The sequence below is a fragment of the Porites lutea genome, chromosome 12, assembly GCF_958299795.1.
Source record: "Porites lutea chromosome 12, jaPorLute2.1, whole genome shotgun sequence".
NCBI classification, from domain to species: domain Eukaryota; kingdom Metazoa; phylum Cnidaria; class Anthozoa; order Scleractinia; family Poritidae; genus Porites; species Porites lutea.
In genome coordinates, this window is record NC_133212.1 from 414084 (window position 1) to 429587 (window position 15504).

The 15504-nt window shown below is 39.3% G+C and overlaps 3 protein-coding genes across 3 annotated transcripts in view; 1 reads left to right on the forward strand and 2 right to left on the reverse strand.

Moving 5' to 3' along the window:
• LOC140921252 (tetratricopeptide repeat protein 4-like) overlaps positions 1-32 on the reverse strand; it is an 8603-nt gene extending 8571 nt beyond the window's left edge. The window contains exon 1 of the mRNA XM_073371236.1: positions 1-32. This exon is cut by the window's left edge and continues 116 nt beyond it. Coding sequence (XP_073227337.1) covers positions 1-25 — 25 coding nt within the window. The 5' untranslated portion in view covers positions 26-32.
• Positions 33-831: 799 nt separating this feature from the next.
• On the forward strand, positions 832-7293 carry LOC140921806 (PHD finger protein 24-like). The gene is made up of 6 exons (XM_073371807.1): positions 832-1144; positions 1533-1773; positions 4932-5123; positions 5739-5817; positions 6310-6509; positions 6865-7293. Exons 1-6 carry the CDS (start codon positions 873-875, stop codon positions 7252-7254), a joined length of 1374 nt encoding a protein of 457 aa, XP_073227908.1. The 5' UTR covers positions 832-872; the 3' UTR covers positions 7255-7293.
• A 573-nt stretch (positions 7294-7866) lies between these two features.
• On the reverse strand, positions 7867-15466 carry LOC140921370 (transmembrane prolyl 4-hydroxylase-like). The gene is made up of 11 exons (XM_073371371.1): positions 15242-15466; positions 14148-14229; positions 13670-13845; positions 12463-12521; positions 11676-11710; positions 11360-11525; positions 11076-11133; positions 10702-10814; positions 10350-10440; positions 9383-9509; positions 7867-8356 (listed from the first exon to the last, which is right to left on the reverse strand). Exons 1-11 carry the CDS (start codon positions 15371-15373, stop codon positions 7995-7997), a joined length of 1401 nt encoding a protein of 466 aa, XP_073227472.1. The 5' UTR covers positions 15374-15466; the 3' UTR covers positions 7867-7994.
• Between the last annotated feature and the right edge of the window lie 38 nt (positions 15467-15504).

Here is a 15504-nt window from a genome sequence, read left to right on the forward strand (position 1 = left end):
CCAAATCCGCTCTTTTGTCCGCCATGTTGTGTCCGAGGTCGCGTTAAACTGGAAACTAGTGAAAGGTTCCTCTTGGTCCCAGGTTCCCAGGCCACGGATGTCATTTGAAGAAAATAGTCAACGAGGAGTATAGTTATAGGAGCTCTCAATTCAAAAATATGACCGCATTACATTATCCCAAGCAGTAATGATATTAGTCGTTTAATTACATTACATATTTTTTTCTCCAATTCAATCATAAATTTATAGCGGAGCTCTCCCGAAGCACCATGGGTAAGAAAAATTGGTTATCTATGCATTTGATAGTCACGTGACCGTACGTCCACCCGCTCGCCCACGCGACCGTCTGTGCCGCACTTGAAAAGTTGTTTGTTTGTTTGTTTGTTTTTTTGCTAAACAGACTATTGATTTTTTTGCAGTTCTCGTTGCTGTCTCCGTTTAGCATCATGGCTCGATTTCATTTTTGTGTTTGAGTAAATTAGAAGTATAGGCTAAATCTAGATATATTATATTTACATACCTTGGTACTTAAAATCTCTTGATACTTACTAGCTAAGCTGAAAACGATTGGACAGTTTTGAGATAAACTAAACATTTCAAATTAAAATCTCAATTTTTTATAAACTCAGTCGATGAGGTTCTTTTATGTAAAACTTGACACTCATCAGATCCCAATATCTTAGGTTTTGTTCTTTTACCGCCGGTAACGAACTGAAAATTCTTCTAATTCAAACTCGTAAATTACCACTGAAGCTGAGTAATGAAGAGTTCTTTTGTCACGTCAGTAAATGAGATACTTTTCACACCTGATAATTAAGCGCGCGCATCAGTTAAGAAGTCAACTATGCGAATAACGAGATGAGCGGGTTAAAATGGGAAATATTGTACGAGGCAGAAAAACAGAAGGCAGTATCAAAGCAGAACGTACTCTACTCACAGTCAGAGCAGCCGGAGCTTTTAAATCAAACGTGAAAAGTGAAAAGAAAAAGACAGCGGCAAAAGAGATAGAAGAGATCATAGAATGGAAATTTGGAAGGAAAAACACCAGGACTGGACAACATCAAGGTAGACGTGCTGCAGCTTATGAAATGGAAGAAGAAACTTTGGACAATACAGACAAGGAAGTTCTTAAGTTTGTACGCAGGTATGGACAATAAAAAAACAGTTTGCTTAGTTTGATTTATCATGCAGATTACTCCATTTTGACTTTTTGTAAAATTTTAATAACTATTATACCAAACAACGGTATATTAAATACTATATACTTTTCCCTGAAGAAGTAAGGTAAGCAGTGTAGAATTGGCTTTATTTTGTTATACTTGTGTTATAAGTTTGTGTTTGTATCAGGCGGGATACGGCGTGTTTTTCACTATTTCTTTTGACTTGGGCTTCGCATTGTTTTGTATGCATGGACTCGCACCGAAATCATATCACCGTTTTTATGCGCGGACAGAAGCCCTGTCTGACATGATTTTCGTGCCTGCGCAATTGCTATCCAGTATGATGTGAATATAGTATTATTTCTCCTGCAGCGTCCATGTAGGTGACAAGAAGCATGGTCACGTGACCATAAATGACACAAGTGTTGCTTGGACGGCTCTGCGTGAATCAGCCAATCGCGATCGAAGAGATTTCTTGGCCAATGAGCACAGGAGAGACAGTGGTCGGCTTAAACAGTTAGGTGATGTCCTCAGGTTTCTCAGAAGAGCTTCAAAAGAGGCTGAAACGCTGAAGGCTACCGAAGAATTTCTTTCTTATGATGAACAGTATAAGGTAAGTGACCGGAAGTAAGAGAGTTAACTTATGGGTCTTCGCTTTCGACAAATTTTTGTCAGTTTCCCTTGTACGCTGATATTTCTTGTATTCTTACCAGTCAGTAATCGCCCCATGTAAGGGAATCCAGGACAGTCTTGGATTCTGGATTCCATGCTGTGGATTCCGGATTCCAGCGCAGTGGATTCCGGATTTCAAAAAAGAGCTGGATTCCATTTTTTTTTCAGGTTTTAATGCTTTCCTTCGCACTTCGTTTTCGTGTTCGAATCTTGCTATATTGAAAGACGTTGTTAGAAGGCATAACAAGTTTGTTTTCTTTTTCGATTTACAAAATTACTGGAAGAAATGTATTACAGTTCCGCAACGGTTTATGGCATAATAATGAGGAGGACATTGGGGGACTGTCTACATCGCAACACGGCAGAAAAAAATAACAAACACCGCATCACTGCAAAGAAAACGTAGCGAAACACCGACATCGCAATTTAAAGTTTTGTCCTACCATTAATCTAATCCAAATCTCCATGTAAATGGGGATGGAGGATCTCGGAGCTGGTTAGTGATTAGTAGAGAGTGAGACTGACCTCAGGACTCTATTTTTCACTTAGTCTACTTTTGTGAACTCTGTTTTCAGCCATGCTCATAGAAAAATGCATGCAACGCCCAGATTTTGCCTGTTATCCTTTGTTTTGAAGTCTTTTTGTATAAAAAGACCATACAGATCATCCTTCGCTCCGGGTATGAAAAAGCAGTGAAATATTTATTATTCAATCAATTTTAACCGACGTTCCTAGGAGGGTGGAACTTTTTTTGGGTCGTTGTGGATCTTTTGTCTATTAGTTTTGATCGTTGTGGATCATTTAGGTCGTTTTGGCTCTTTTCGCCTGGTTTCTCGTTTTATTAGTAACTGGCCAAAAAAAAATACGCTGTGGCGTGTGCAATTCATTCTTCGCAAAGTCTTTGGTTCTGTTCACTAAAGAGTAGTTTTCCGTCTCAATAAAACTAAGAAAACCATTTTTATCTTATCTTTTAAGACTTTTTAAAACTCTCTCTCCGTGTCAATCAAGACTTTTGAAGAGGGTAAAAACTTCTCGCGTAGAAGTTGACGCGTACTGCTTTGAGGTTTTAGCGAGCACAGTGATAATGAAATTTAACTGTCACGTTGAATTTGATGTTAAAACGAACAAAAACAACAAAAACTTTGTTGGTTCATACTTAAGATGTGCGTATAACCACGTTTTGCTAGAAAAAAAACTTCACGGCTCTACCAAATTCGTTGTTTAACACGTCGAAAATTGAGGATTTATTTCGAGCATGCACTCTTTCATATCCTGTCACATTCCTGACAGGCAATAATCGGATTTGACCAGATCTCGTCTTCGGCTTCGTCAATAAGAGATCTGGGTCTCTGAGATGGTCTGGGGTCTCTAGGATCCATTTCAAACGAAAAAAAGTAACGGGCTAAACTGATCTCAGATCGGTCTAATTTCCAAAAGCGACCTCAATGTGAACGAGGCCTATTCAGGGGCACAACTGGAGAAAGAAAACATGAAAAATCCGTCTGTTTCTCGACCGAGTCTGAGATGACTGAGAGATCAAGAGAGACTTGAGCGTTTCTTACGCGTTGGCTCGTTTTTAGCGTTTTACAACCATATAGCGCTCATTTATACGATATTTTCTCCACGGACGATGTAAACTTCATATTATATTCAATTATGATTGAGAAAAAAAAAATCAATCTTTCGTTCATGTTTGTGACTTGCTTACCGCCACGTTACAGTCCACAGATCGACACAAACGAAAAATCATGCAGCTTTGCCTTTGGCACGTTTAGATCTATCAGTCAGCTAAAAATTGGTATAAAATTTCACAACACAGTATTACACGTACCTTTCTCTCTCAGCCTTTTGTTTTGCTTGTGCTTTCCCATAACCTTTTTTTTTTTAATAACGTAGAAAAGAAAAAGCCAACAGACAACAAACTTCAAACCCGTCTCATCGATCAGGTGGCGAGATTTCACTCGAATGCCGGGGATGAATGAAAAAGACACCCACCGCGTCCTTGCACGTGATTAGAGACAGCTGATTGGTACGGTTCTGACAGTACCTAGCTTATTTCTCAAATAAAGATTATCGAAACCATGAAACCGTTCTCACCGAAACTACTAGGACCAAATAAGCGACTAGGAGACTTTGAATCAGTTTTTTTCTTTTTTGGTAAAATGTTGAAAGTGGACGAACCAGGAGGACCAGGAACGTTCAAGAAAAGTTTCACCCCAGGTGCATCTTTTCCGGTCCTATGCCAGGTCAAATCGCTTTTGATTTTTTAAGGTCATCTAAGCGAGTGAACAACAGAGAATCAAACATAGCCAGAGGTTGAAGCTATTCACAACAATCCAATTTATACCTTAAAAAAGGCTGCGCCTTATTCCCTCGAAAACCCCCGAATTTTGTGATCCTGCCAGCCGCTCATAAGAAAGGGTTCCCTTGCTGACCGTGACCTTGACCTTTCATATGGAGCTCGTGAAGTATGGTTTTGACACCAGATATGCCGATATTACACTGTATGTCATCACGTTGAGGCATATATCCTGGGAAGGCTTTCCATAGATGGTTTTTCTTTCGAGCGAGTAGCTCAATCCAATCTGGAGTGAATCTTTAGTAAGTTGGATTCTGGATTCCAATCTTTAGTAGGATTCCGGATTCCTAGTGCTGGATTCCGGATTCCAAAGCCCAGGATTCCGGATTCCACGAGCAAAAAATTGCTGGATTCCGGAATCCGGATTCCCTTACATGGAGCGACAGTAAGATATTGTAAGACAGACCAGCTGTCGATTAGTCGGCTAAACAGCTTATGTGAATCATATTCTCACAACAGTTGTTCTCACTAACTCTGCTAACTATTGTATGCGATTTTTCCATTCGCTCATTCATTCTATAACAACTCTTCATAGTTTCTCACGGTCAGTCAACAGTGAATCAGTCAGTAAATCATCCATTGTGTCAATCTTGAGTCACTCAGTCTGTCAGTCAGTCAGTTGTCAGACAGTCAATCATTCATTCATTTATTCATCCATTCATTCAGTCAGTAAGTCAGTCTGTCATCCAGCGCTCCTTCCAGAACTGTAATATCCAATATGATATTTACTATTTTTTTAGCCACAGTGGGAGACACGTTGTCATATTTGTCGCTCCTCCTCTACGAAGTGCAGTCCTTTAATATTCTGCCGAATATGCCCACAAATATATCACAAAGAATGTTTGGAAAGCCGTGGTTACCTTTCAGATAGCCTCGCAAGTGATACAGTCAAACTTGAATCAGATGAAATTGGATGGAGCTGCTTCATTTGTGTAAGTTAGCCTGCGAGCATGCTCTTCTGGGGTTCCCAATGGTACCAGGGGTGGGGGAGGCATGCGTCAGTCGTTAGTTATCCAATTAAGTGAAAAAGTGCTGGTTTTGGGATTGAAATGGAGGCTTTGTGGTCGAGCGGTTAAAACCTCGAACTCCTGATCTGGGGGTCTGGGGTTCAAGCCTTGCCCGTCGCGTTTTTTTCTAAGACAAGGCTTTATTCCATTTTGTCTCTCTTCACCCAGGTGTATAAATTGGTGCCAGCCACACACTGCTTGGGGGGAGGGGGTGGGGGATTACCCTGCGATGGACTAGCATCCCGTCCAGGGGGGAAAAGCAAAACTTCTAAGCATGTTTCATGCTAAGCAAACCGAGGTAAGCTCCGGCTGTTTAGGGCATTGGCTCGTGTACGCCTTTACCATTACCTTACCTTGGGACTGAAAGAAAAATAGAAATTAAAAGGAGCATTACTTGCCTTCTTTGCAAATTTTCTTTAGCAAGCAATCAAGGAGGCTAAAGGACTCGGATCAAAGAGGAAAATCCACTAACTGTTAATTTTTTTTTTAAAGAGCGATCAGTCAGAGCTTTTTGTTGTTGTTGTTGTTGTTGTTTTGCAGGAAAACTTATTTGACTTGTTATCCGATACGGAAAAGATTGACATTATGGAAACATTTGATCGAATTGACACAAATCAGGGTTTGTTGAAAAAATATTTTCTTGATGAGCAACTGCTCGGAAGAGAAGTCACCAATGGTGCGTTTCCCTGATCCCAAAACAATACTAAAACAATTGGAAGAATGACATGTCGTTGTTTCCTGCGACCAATCAGGAGAAACCTTCCGAGCAGCTCCTTCACTACTCAATAACATAATTGATATTCCTTGCACCATAGCTTTGAGATCTAACTGCTTAGAACAATTTAAAAAAACATGGGCCAAACTTCTTTAACTACATGAACGCTTTTGTAACTCCCATGATACATTATCCGTTAAGCTACACTGAACTGTTTCACTCTATAGATTAGCATCTTTTTCTTTTAGTTTCTTTCTTTCTTTCTTTCTTTTTTTTCTTTTATTAATTTATTTTAGTTCTAAAAAACTATTGCTGACCATGACGTTTTGTGTAACTTTTGTACAAAGTAAAATTGTTTCTTTTTTCTTCTCTTTTTTCCTTTCCATACGTTTTCAGATTCATTTATAAATAAAGAAGAGTATCTAGATTACCAGAAAGATTGTTACCAGAAGTTAGTCGGATTAGAAATGCCCGAATTTCGAATTCGAATTGAAGAGCGCATATTTGCCGATATGGACAGAAGCAATTCGGGTCAGATCGATTGGTGGCAATACCAAATACCCATGTGTGTTAGAAAATTGACTGCGAGGAAAAAGGTAACTAGCTAAAAAAAGAGTTATTTAACCTCTTTGTTTTACATATATCTAGGCTTTCGCAATCGGCGTTCTTTATACTCTGAGGTAAATCTAACAATCCGGCAAAAGCCGAAAATTAAACACATCTTTTAAATATTGTCTAAATATTTCAGTGTATTGTAAACATAGACCTATGGTTTTGTATTCTTCTTACGGTTCCTTAATGGTGAACAAGTTCATTCGTCTTGTTCGGGAAGTGTTATCTATCTTTACACAAAAATACTGCTACTTATGTCCTTTCGACATGCTAACAGATCTCGAATAATATTAGGGGCAATGTTGACTGCTCCTTGATTATGTTTTTGTGTCTTTTCAGAAAAATCTTGTCCCACATCTAACGAAACAAGAAGTTTACAAACTTAGAACTTTCTTCCAAGCGTATGATCAAGATGGATATGGAACAATAAGCAAAAATTCCGCTAAGATGGCATTCAAAAAATGGTATCTTTCGCTTATAAACCTCAGATATGAAGATGTACCGCTCTGCGACTGGCTTGGAGCGGAATGGATGAGAGATGATGCGCCCGAGGAGATATCAGTTTTTCAGCGGTCTACCACAGTAGCTTGGAAAGACTTTGTCAAGAACAACGCGCTGTATATTTTGTCTGCTCGGCCAAACACGGGGTCTTTACGGCCTTATATTCCACGAATAGAGTCGTACTGCAAAGGATTTGATGATGACGAAAAAGATAATGACGATTTTTAATAAGATGAACACACCTTTTAGGCGTAAGATGCTTTGTTCCAGATAGATATTGCGAAGTGTTAACTTTTTATCCGACATCTTGAGCTCATACACGGAATCGACGGAATCGTACTGATAGTTTTAGATATTAAATACGCACATACCTTAAGATGAAATATGTGAGCTAATATATTACATTCCGTCATGTATTGAGAATCGCGCTAAGACGGCTACGGCTGGTTGAATCCTTTTCACTTTAATTCGGCTGTCCATTACAAACCTATTCTTTTACAGAATTTGTTCAAAACAGTTCGAGAGGGATAGCCCAAATCTTTCTTGTTTTGTCTTATTTCTCTACCTTTTTTTTCATTTTTCGTCTGTTCACCACTCTCCTCCCCAACGGTTTCTTCCTACCGTTAGGAGTCTGGGGAGAGGAAAATAGCAAGCCCAAGGGGGTTGATGTGACAGCTAAGCGCCCTCGCTACTTTTTCAAACTGTGTACTACGGTTTTGAATACCAGTCAGAGCCCCTGCGGAGGAAGATACAGTTCCCTCGCAAAACATTTCAGTACTTGTCTCGCATACTCGTAGTTGGGTACTGCAGCTTATATGTGTAACTAAAACCAAAAGTAACTCGCAAAAGAATCAAAGACTTTTATTTCTTATAAAAAGCATTTACACTGACACCCTAACAACAAATACTAAAAGTGCATAACTTTTAAAATTAGCCTCAAAACTTCCACATCTTTTCTATGTCTGGGTTTACAGCTCCAGTTTAACATCATACGATCCATCACCACTTTCTAATTTAGCTTTCTCAATTTTTTTCTTCTTATTCATTTCTTTGTCTTCCTCCATTTCACCCTTCCCCTTTTTACTTTCTTCTTTCTCTTTGCTTTCCTGTGCATTCTCTCTCTGGACGCCTGTCTTTATAGGCTTCCCTGCCCAGTCTGTTCCTGGTTGAAATTTTGTTTCATCTTTGCCGTAGTCTATCCATCCCTTGAATGCATCACCAGTACCAGGTTCGCCCACTAACGTTAACCAAAGATTCGCAACCCATTTTGTTCCTTCAAGTACGTCACATCCACCATGTTGGGCGATTTGGTCCAGCTCGCCCAGCCAGCCTTTGAAAGAAATTAAATCCAATATACCTTAAACGGACAGTCATAAGCTCCCCTACTTCTAAGTCCCCCCAACCAGTTATAGCCCCCAATTGTAAGCCCCCACTTCTAAGCCCCTCCAGTTATAGGCCCCCGCTTGTAAGCCTCCCCTCCAGTTATAGCCCCCCACTTATAAGCCTCCCCCCAGTTGTAGCCCTCCAATTATAAGCCCCCCCCCACTTATAAGCCTCCCCCCAGTTATAGCCCTCCAATTTGTAAGCCCCCCCCCCCCCCTAGTGATAGCCCCATCTACCTGTGAACAAAAATAGACATCCGGTTATAAGCCCCGCGAATATAAACCCCTCTCGAAATGTATTGATATGAATTCCATTGAATTTGCCGTTTTGAAGCTGAATTGAAAACTAAAGCAGGAAGTGAACAACGTAGTTTGATGAGCACTGCCATACCTTTACCGAGGCACTGTTTCTTTTGCGGTTATAAGTCCTCTCTAACCCCAATCGTGTATAAGCCCTCTTAAAACCTCTGAACATTGCCAGTAATGACAAATATTCATTTCAGCTACCAGAACCAAGCTTTTGTTTTGATTTTTTGCTCAAATTACGGCTTTTGTAATTAAAACGTAAGTGAGATTATTGACTTTAAATAGTGACGAAAAAATCGCGCCATGTGTGAGGGAATCCAAGACAGTCTTGGAATCTGTATTCAAAACTGTCGATTTCTGGATTCTGGGTTCCGATCGTTAATGGGTATCCAGATTTCTCGAGCTGTATCACGGATTCCAAAGTCAAGGATTCTGGATTCCGCAAGCAATATTTTCCAGGCGGATTTAGGATTCCACAAACAAAAATTTCCGGGATTCAGGATTCCACAAGCAAATATTTCCCGGATACCGGAATCCCTTACACGTGGGGAAAGAAAGAATAGCGACGAAAAACATTCAGGTTGCAGAATTCTTAAATAGTATTATTGATTGTTTTTTTTAATCCTGTGGTATTGTTCGTTACGCTGTACAACGTGACACATATTTACCCGTTTTTTCGTCAAGAAGATGATTATACCACATGATGGCTTTTCCTTTTTCGGGTTTGACAATCAAGTTGCTTTGATGACAGTTCTTAGCGAGGTTGCACTTCCAATTTTCTCCTCTCGTCCACGCCTAAAATGAGCAACAATAGGGAGAAGTGTGACATCACGTTACGTTGGTAGCAAACTTTCTGGATCACAACAATAGGAACTCAAGCAACGACGACGGTGACAGCAACAAAACCCACAAGAACTGCCAAAAAGCAAGAGGTTTAGATAAGCAAAACAACAACCTTGTACGTGCAGCACGCCTTTTTTGTACACTTCTTAGCCGTCTTTGCAAGACTGCGACATGAAACTTCCTAATTTCACGCGCCCGCTTTATGGAGTAGGTGAACGCAGCACAAAAACTTTCTTTTTCTAAAATTAGATACGGTCCTTTGGGATTCAAATCCCAGAAAATTTCGCCGACTTTTGACAAATAAAATGAAACGGAATAAGATCGATGCGGTTGGAAACAGTGCGAATTCACTTTTTAAGTGACGTTTTCGGTTTGTTGTCATCCAGAAATTTTGCTACAATGGCAACGTGACGTGACGACTTCTCCTCTCTATTGTATGATCAAAATGCTAACTCTTCTTTCAATTTTAGGATATATAAAACATCCCTTGTAGGAAGAGGAAGAAATGTCGAATTGAAGAGCCTATCCAAAGTTAGACATTATTGAAAGGCAGGATACCATTTCAAACACTGCAGGATCAGAAACATCTTTAAAGACTTGATTTTATGATCATCTACAACTATCGTAGGTTGTTTTAAATAATAACAATCAATACAAAGCACGGGAAAGGTCTAATCGTTACTACTTAATAGGTGAAAGGAAAGACTGTGACAGATGTCTTGTGGTTGATTGAACCCTCTGCATTCTCGTTACGTCACATGCGCATCGAAAGTGATACTATTTCAAACCCACCTCCATGGAAAAGGTTTCATTTCCTGCTAAAGGAAAAGCTGTTTCTCCTCCTTGTTTTGGTTCGTTCAGATAAATTAAAACTGTTGCAAATCTGTCGGATAAATTAAGGAGATGCAATGCAATTAGAATGATGATGATGATGATGATGATGATGATGACAAGAGTGAGATAACTGTTGTCATCAGAAAGGAAAAATAAATGAAATTGAGACTAGGTATCGTTATAATTTACAAGAAAGGCTCAAAAACACTGAAATTATGTGAAGTTTAGAGTGGAGATTTTTTAAAATTCATTTTGAACTTAACTAAGTGAATCCACACCATCTAATAAGATGGCAAACAAATCCACTGACCTGCAAAGTCGGCAGTTTTCCTCTGTTGAGAAAGTGCAACACGGAAGAGTGGGATCCACTTCGTCTGAGTCGTGATGACAGTGGTAATGACCGTGTACATCATACTTAACAACCTGGTGTAGAAGCAGTCATAAGTTGAAAGGAAAAAACCGCTTATTATGGTAAAAGAAATAGAACTGACTCAAGCTCTTAGGCAAAATCATGTTGAAAGATTATTCCGAGCCCGAGCTACGGGATAGAGCTGTTTAAAATCAATTGAAGAAAAGATGGCGAAAAGTCGTTCATATTTACTCAATAATTTAATCTTCAGTATTTTCTTAAAAGAGGAAAGGGATTGACCTTGTTGTCAAGTGAATTGAAAAATTCTGACGTACCTGAAGTGGTTCTGTGTTATTTATGAACTCTTCAGGGAGAAAAGTCAACCGTGACAACCTAAAAGAATTATTAGCAAGATGAATTAATTAACAGGCCAGTAATTAAGGCTATAATATCACCTTAATCAAAGTTTCTCTTCATCTTCGACGTGCATAAGAAAAAGCCAACATAGAATACTGGAAAGCCTGGCAATTTTTCACTGCGGTAATCATTGCTGCTGCTAAATTTTACCGCATTGCCAACAAAACTTTGATTGACTTGGTTATTGGTACCATTCTCCTACCTGCCATGAAAATCCGAGAGAATTGGGTACTTAGGATCGTTGTGGAACATCCAGACCTGTCTACTGTTGCGGCTGCGCAGTCGAGGCTTTGTTCTTCGTACTTTGTCGAAGTATTCTTTTATTACTGGCACCGTTACTTTACTGAATTCTTCGAAATCAATTTTTCCTAGCATTTAAAATAATCAGGAGTTAAGATAAGATATTTTCTGAGTAACTTAAATAAGGATGTTTCATTATTGTAAACTACTTATTTGAAGAAGCAAGAAGTAAAGGCTGTGTTTGTGATCAAAACAACATTGCTGTTTTCACTACTTACCATTATCGTCCTTATCCATGTCAAGTTCTTTAAACCTACGAGTTAACATATGTATCATAAACTGTTAATTGAAAAACTATCCTTCATTTGTTTAAGGAGTGAGACAGTCTGGGTGTCTTTTGGAGAAAATTATGTTGATTTGGGAAGGAAATAAATTAGGGAACAACAGGTATACACATAAATCAGTATTTGTCTACTAATTATTCAATTCATATTTTAATTTTTAACAACCCTCAAATCCAATTTTTCCAGTTTTCCAAAGATTTTAAATTACCTCTTTAATTTTTATACATTGAAAACGTTCAGAAAATCATCCAAAAATTCTCCAAAAATTATTGAACCAAGGACTGCAAACCAATTGAGCCTTTTTTAAATTAAATGAAAACTAGGCTAGGTGTTTAAGAAAAAGGGCGGAAATATACGAAAAACAATTCTTTTAACCAGACGTCCCCGGCCCTTAAGATTCACAGGAAGGGACTTTACTTGTAACTTTGACCTGTCAGAGATGGTTTGTATACCTTACGAGTTTCTTGCTGATATAATTCTAGTAACAAAATAAAAGCGTGAGCCCGACAATGATCGAATGCGTGATCTTTTGAGAAATCGTTTCGGCTCAGTCATCTTTGCCGTCTTGGCCACAGACACCCCAAGGGTGTGGCGTGACACAGGTGACGCAGTACTTGTACTAATGACTGTTTTACGCAAGTAACGAGTTTTATTGCTGATGATACTCGTTCCTTTCTGTGTACTTCGGCTGCCTGTGTTACAACTTGTCATTCATACTTACATGTCAAGGAGATCTTCTTCAGTAAAATAGAGGTCTTCCTTTCCGCGAACATGCATGATCTAAATAATTACCAAAAAGATTTAAAGAGGATTTCCAAACATCCCTTTTAAATGACGTTTTAACAGCAGAGTCTCTCTATGCTAGGGTAATTTTACTCTTTTTTCACTCTTATAGATCACAGTGATACCGAACTCTTATATAATAAGTCCTCAAACCTCCTATATAATTCACGAGGAACAAATAAAATTAATGCGAGTGTCTTAAAATTCGATAAAACACAGAAATAAGGACACAAACGTAAGGAATGATAAAAGATAAATACATCTATAGAAAAGATCTTGAATGTTTTTTTATAAAGTCGCAGTCCGCGTCTAGTCTTAGAACCGGCCCGACTCGATATTGACTCTTGTTTTGATTTTTGATAGATCCCTCACTCGTTAGTTTTTATTATACTATCAAAGACTGAGAATTACCTAACTGCCCCTCCCCTAAGCCAACATTAAAACTTACGTCTCACTTAGGGCAAAATGTTGGCTTAGGGGAGGGATAGGTGGGCAGTTTCCCAGAAACGTATAATGATTTGTTCGGTCAAGATGGCTGGATAATGAAGGTAATGAAGGAGGCCACGAATAAGCTTGGTCAATAAAGGATATTATTATATGGTCAAAAAAAGAACTATTCCTTGAGGGACCAACGCGGGAAATCCCAAGCGCGGGGTCAAGATGGGCCCATCTTGCCCGCTCGGGTAACCAATCAGAACACAGGATTCGCTAGATCTTGTTGCTCGCGGATTCAGCCATATATTCACCACCTTGAGGTTGCGCGGGAGACCGGGTCGAGATGGTTGTCAAAGTGCATTGTGGGACTGTTTTGGGAGACACATTTTCAACATGGCGGCAAATTCGTCCCCCAAAACAGCCTCACAATGCGCTTTGGCAACCATCTCGACCCGGTCAAAGTGGCCTATAGGCTGATTTAGCAACAGAACAGGAACGTCAGTTAACGACGGCGCGGGCAAATTAAACAACTGGCTTGACCAATGGCAGAGCGGCAAATTGGGCACCGGAAGTCGTGTTTAGTCCTTTCCGCGCGCTTTCCCGTCGTCAACTGACGTTCCCGTCCTGTTACTAAATCAGCCTAGAACGCTTGGATGTGCAAAAAACGTTTTTCTGGAGGTTTAGGGTCGAAACTTACAAATCTCACGTACCTCAACTGGTTCAATAAATCCATCATGGTTATTATCCCAAATTTTAAAAGTCCTTTCTGAAGTTTCATCATCAATGGTTTTCTCAGATTTTGCTAAAGGGCTCTTCTCTAAACCAAGTCGTCTGGCATAGCTCACCAGGTGGTCACATTCCACATCAGTAAGAAATTCGGGAATCTCTTTAAAGGAGAAAATTAGAATTTTACTTGTTTCAGTGAATCCTGTTGTCTCCGCTCTATATAGGTCACACGAGAGATAACAGTAGAAAATTTAAGATAGTTTTCTATCTACCGTCAACTTTATCGCGGTCTGTTTGTCTATCTTTTAGAAAGGTGATCCAGTTTCTTTCTCCGCCCAAGCTACGGCTTGCAGAACTCAGAATATGGAGAGAGAAATCAGTTCTGTGCTAAAACTATCCTCGTATAAGTACCAAAACGAGAGAGTGCTGAAATGTTACTTGCCACTTCATTGCACAACTCACCAAATATCGGCGGCTTTAGGCTAATTGTTTTGACTTTCCTGAAGTGGAATGGAAATACCTTCACCTCCTCTACATGACCAATCTGCAAAACAAATTCAGCTTAACGAATTAACAAACATGAATTGAACAAAGCAAAAAATACTTTAGCTTTAGCGTGAACACGAGCGCGAGAAACGTGCGAGGAATCCCTTGCCCTCTCACTACGTGGCCTGAACCGAGGCTAATAGCCTGCGCTTGCACCCATGCATTTCTTCCAAGCGCCTGTTCCGCAGGCTACGAGGCTATCGACTATTACGATCAAGCAACTGGGAGCATCAAAACGGCAAAAACAAAAGCAAACAAACAAAGAAAACAAAAAAACTTAAGATGTGTTTTCTTATTTCAATCAAGATTCTCCAAGAAAATGATAGTCTGATATGTCATTCGGCTCCACATATCCCTAACCCACGACGTGTGACAATTCAGACTAAGAAAACGAGCAAGTAAGTGGTATTAAAAACGAAAAAGGCTTTCCTTAATATCTTGTAAAATGATTCAACTCATGATTTACTGTTAGACTATTTTAAAGGATTTTTTAAAAAAAAAAAACATTACCGTTAAGCAATGTATTTACCCTCTGGTTAGTAAGGAAAAACAATTGAATCAGGTACGCTTTTATAAAAGATTGCCCTCTCACGTGCTCGTAGACGTCGTTTGAAATGAATTGAGACTATACAGTTACTAGGCTGATAACGTGATATTCAAGCCAAAAAAATATGATTGAATTTTTTAGTTCAGTCTTTTTTAACTTTTTCGTATAAGAAATGATTTTCATATTATCAGGACATTTCCTTCTTCCGTCAAAGCTGTAATAATAGGAATTCTGTAATTCGCTGGTGAAGTCAAGCGTGCAAACGCAAGACGATTTTACTTTGTTCTTGAAAAGTCCCACTCCGTTTATTTTCTCTCGACTTCAGTTTTTCTGCGAAACTTCAATGAATTGCGTAAGCTGGCTGCTAAGGGCGGAAAAGGAATTATTTTTGTTTGCAATTTCAAACAGAAATCCGACATTTTGAACTGAAACTTGCTGGAACAAACTTAATGAAGTATTTTACCTTCACTGGGTCTCGCAGTTTAGGGGTCCATGTACTTTTATCAATTTCGTTGTCCGATTTCTCACTCTTTGCGTCCCTCAAACAACATAACAAGACGAAACTAGATACAAAGAAATACTTCAAGTTTTCCATTCTCGTACATAAAACCAAAGTTCTTGTTTGAAACTGCACGCTGTAACTAAAGTTTTTATGCTTGTGGCTTAAGTCTATGTTTGAGATTTTGGCAGGTTCCTGCACAAGAACAAAGGAAAGAGGCGATGACG

What these genes read in the sequence shown, in the direction of transcription:
- LOC140921370 (XM_073371371.1), bottom strand. Translation starts at nt 15,373, where the DNA reads ATGGAAAACTTGAAGTATTTCTTTGTATCTAGTTTCGTCTTGTTATGT. An exon ending in AACTGCGAGACCCAGTGAAG is followed by an intron (nt 14,230 to 15,241) that starts GTAAAATACTTC and finishes TTTGTTTTGCAG; the next exon opens with ATTGGTCATGTAGAGGAGGT. An exon ending in CTCTCGGATTTTCATGGCAG is followed by an intron (nt 11,134 to 11,359) that starts GTAGGAGAATGG and finishes TAATTCTTTTAG; the next exon opens with GTTGTCACGGTTGACTTTTC.
- LOC140921806 (XM_073371807.1), top strand. Translation starts at nt 873, where the DNA reads ATGGGAAATATTGTACGAGGCAGAAAAACAGAAGGCAGTATCAAAGCA. An exon ending in GTTCTTAAGTTTGTACGCAG is followed by an intron (nt 1,145 to 1,532) that starts GTATGGACAATA and finishes TTTCTCCTGCAG; the next exon opens with CGTCCATGTAGGTGACAAGA. An exon ending in GATGGAGCTGCTTCATTTGT is followed by an intron (nt 5,124 to 5,738) that starts GTAAGTTAGCCT and finishes GTTGTTTTGCAG; the next exon opens with GAAAACTTATTTGACTTGTT.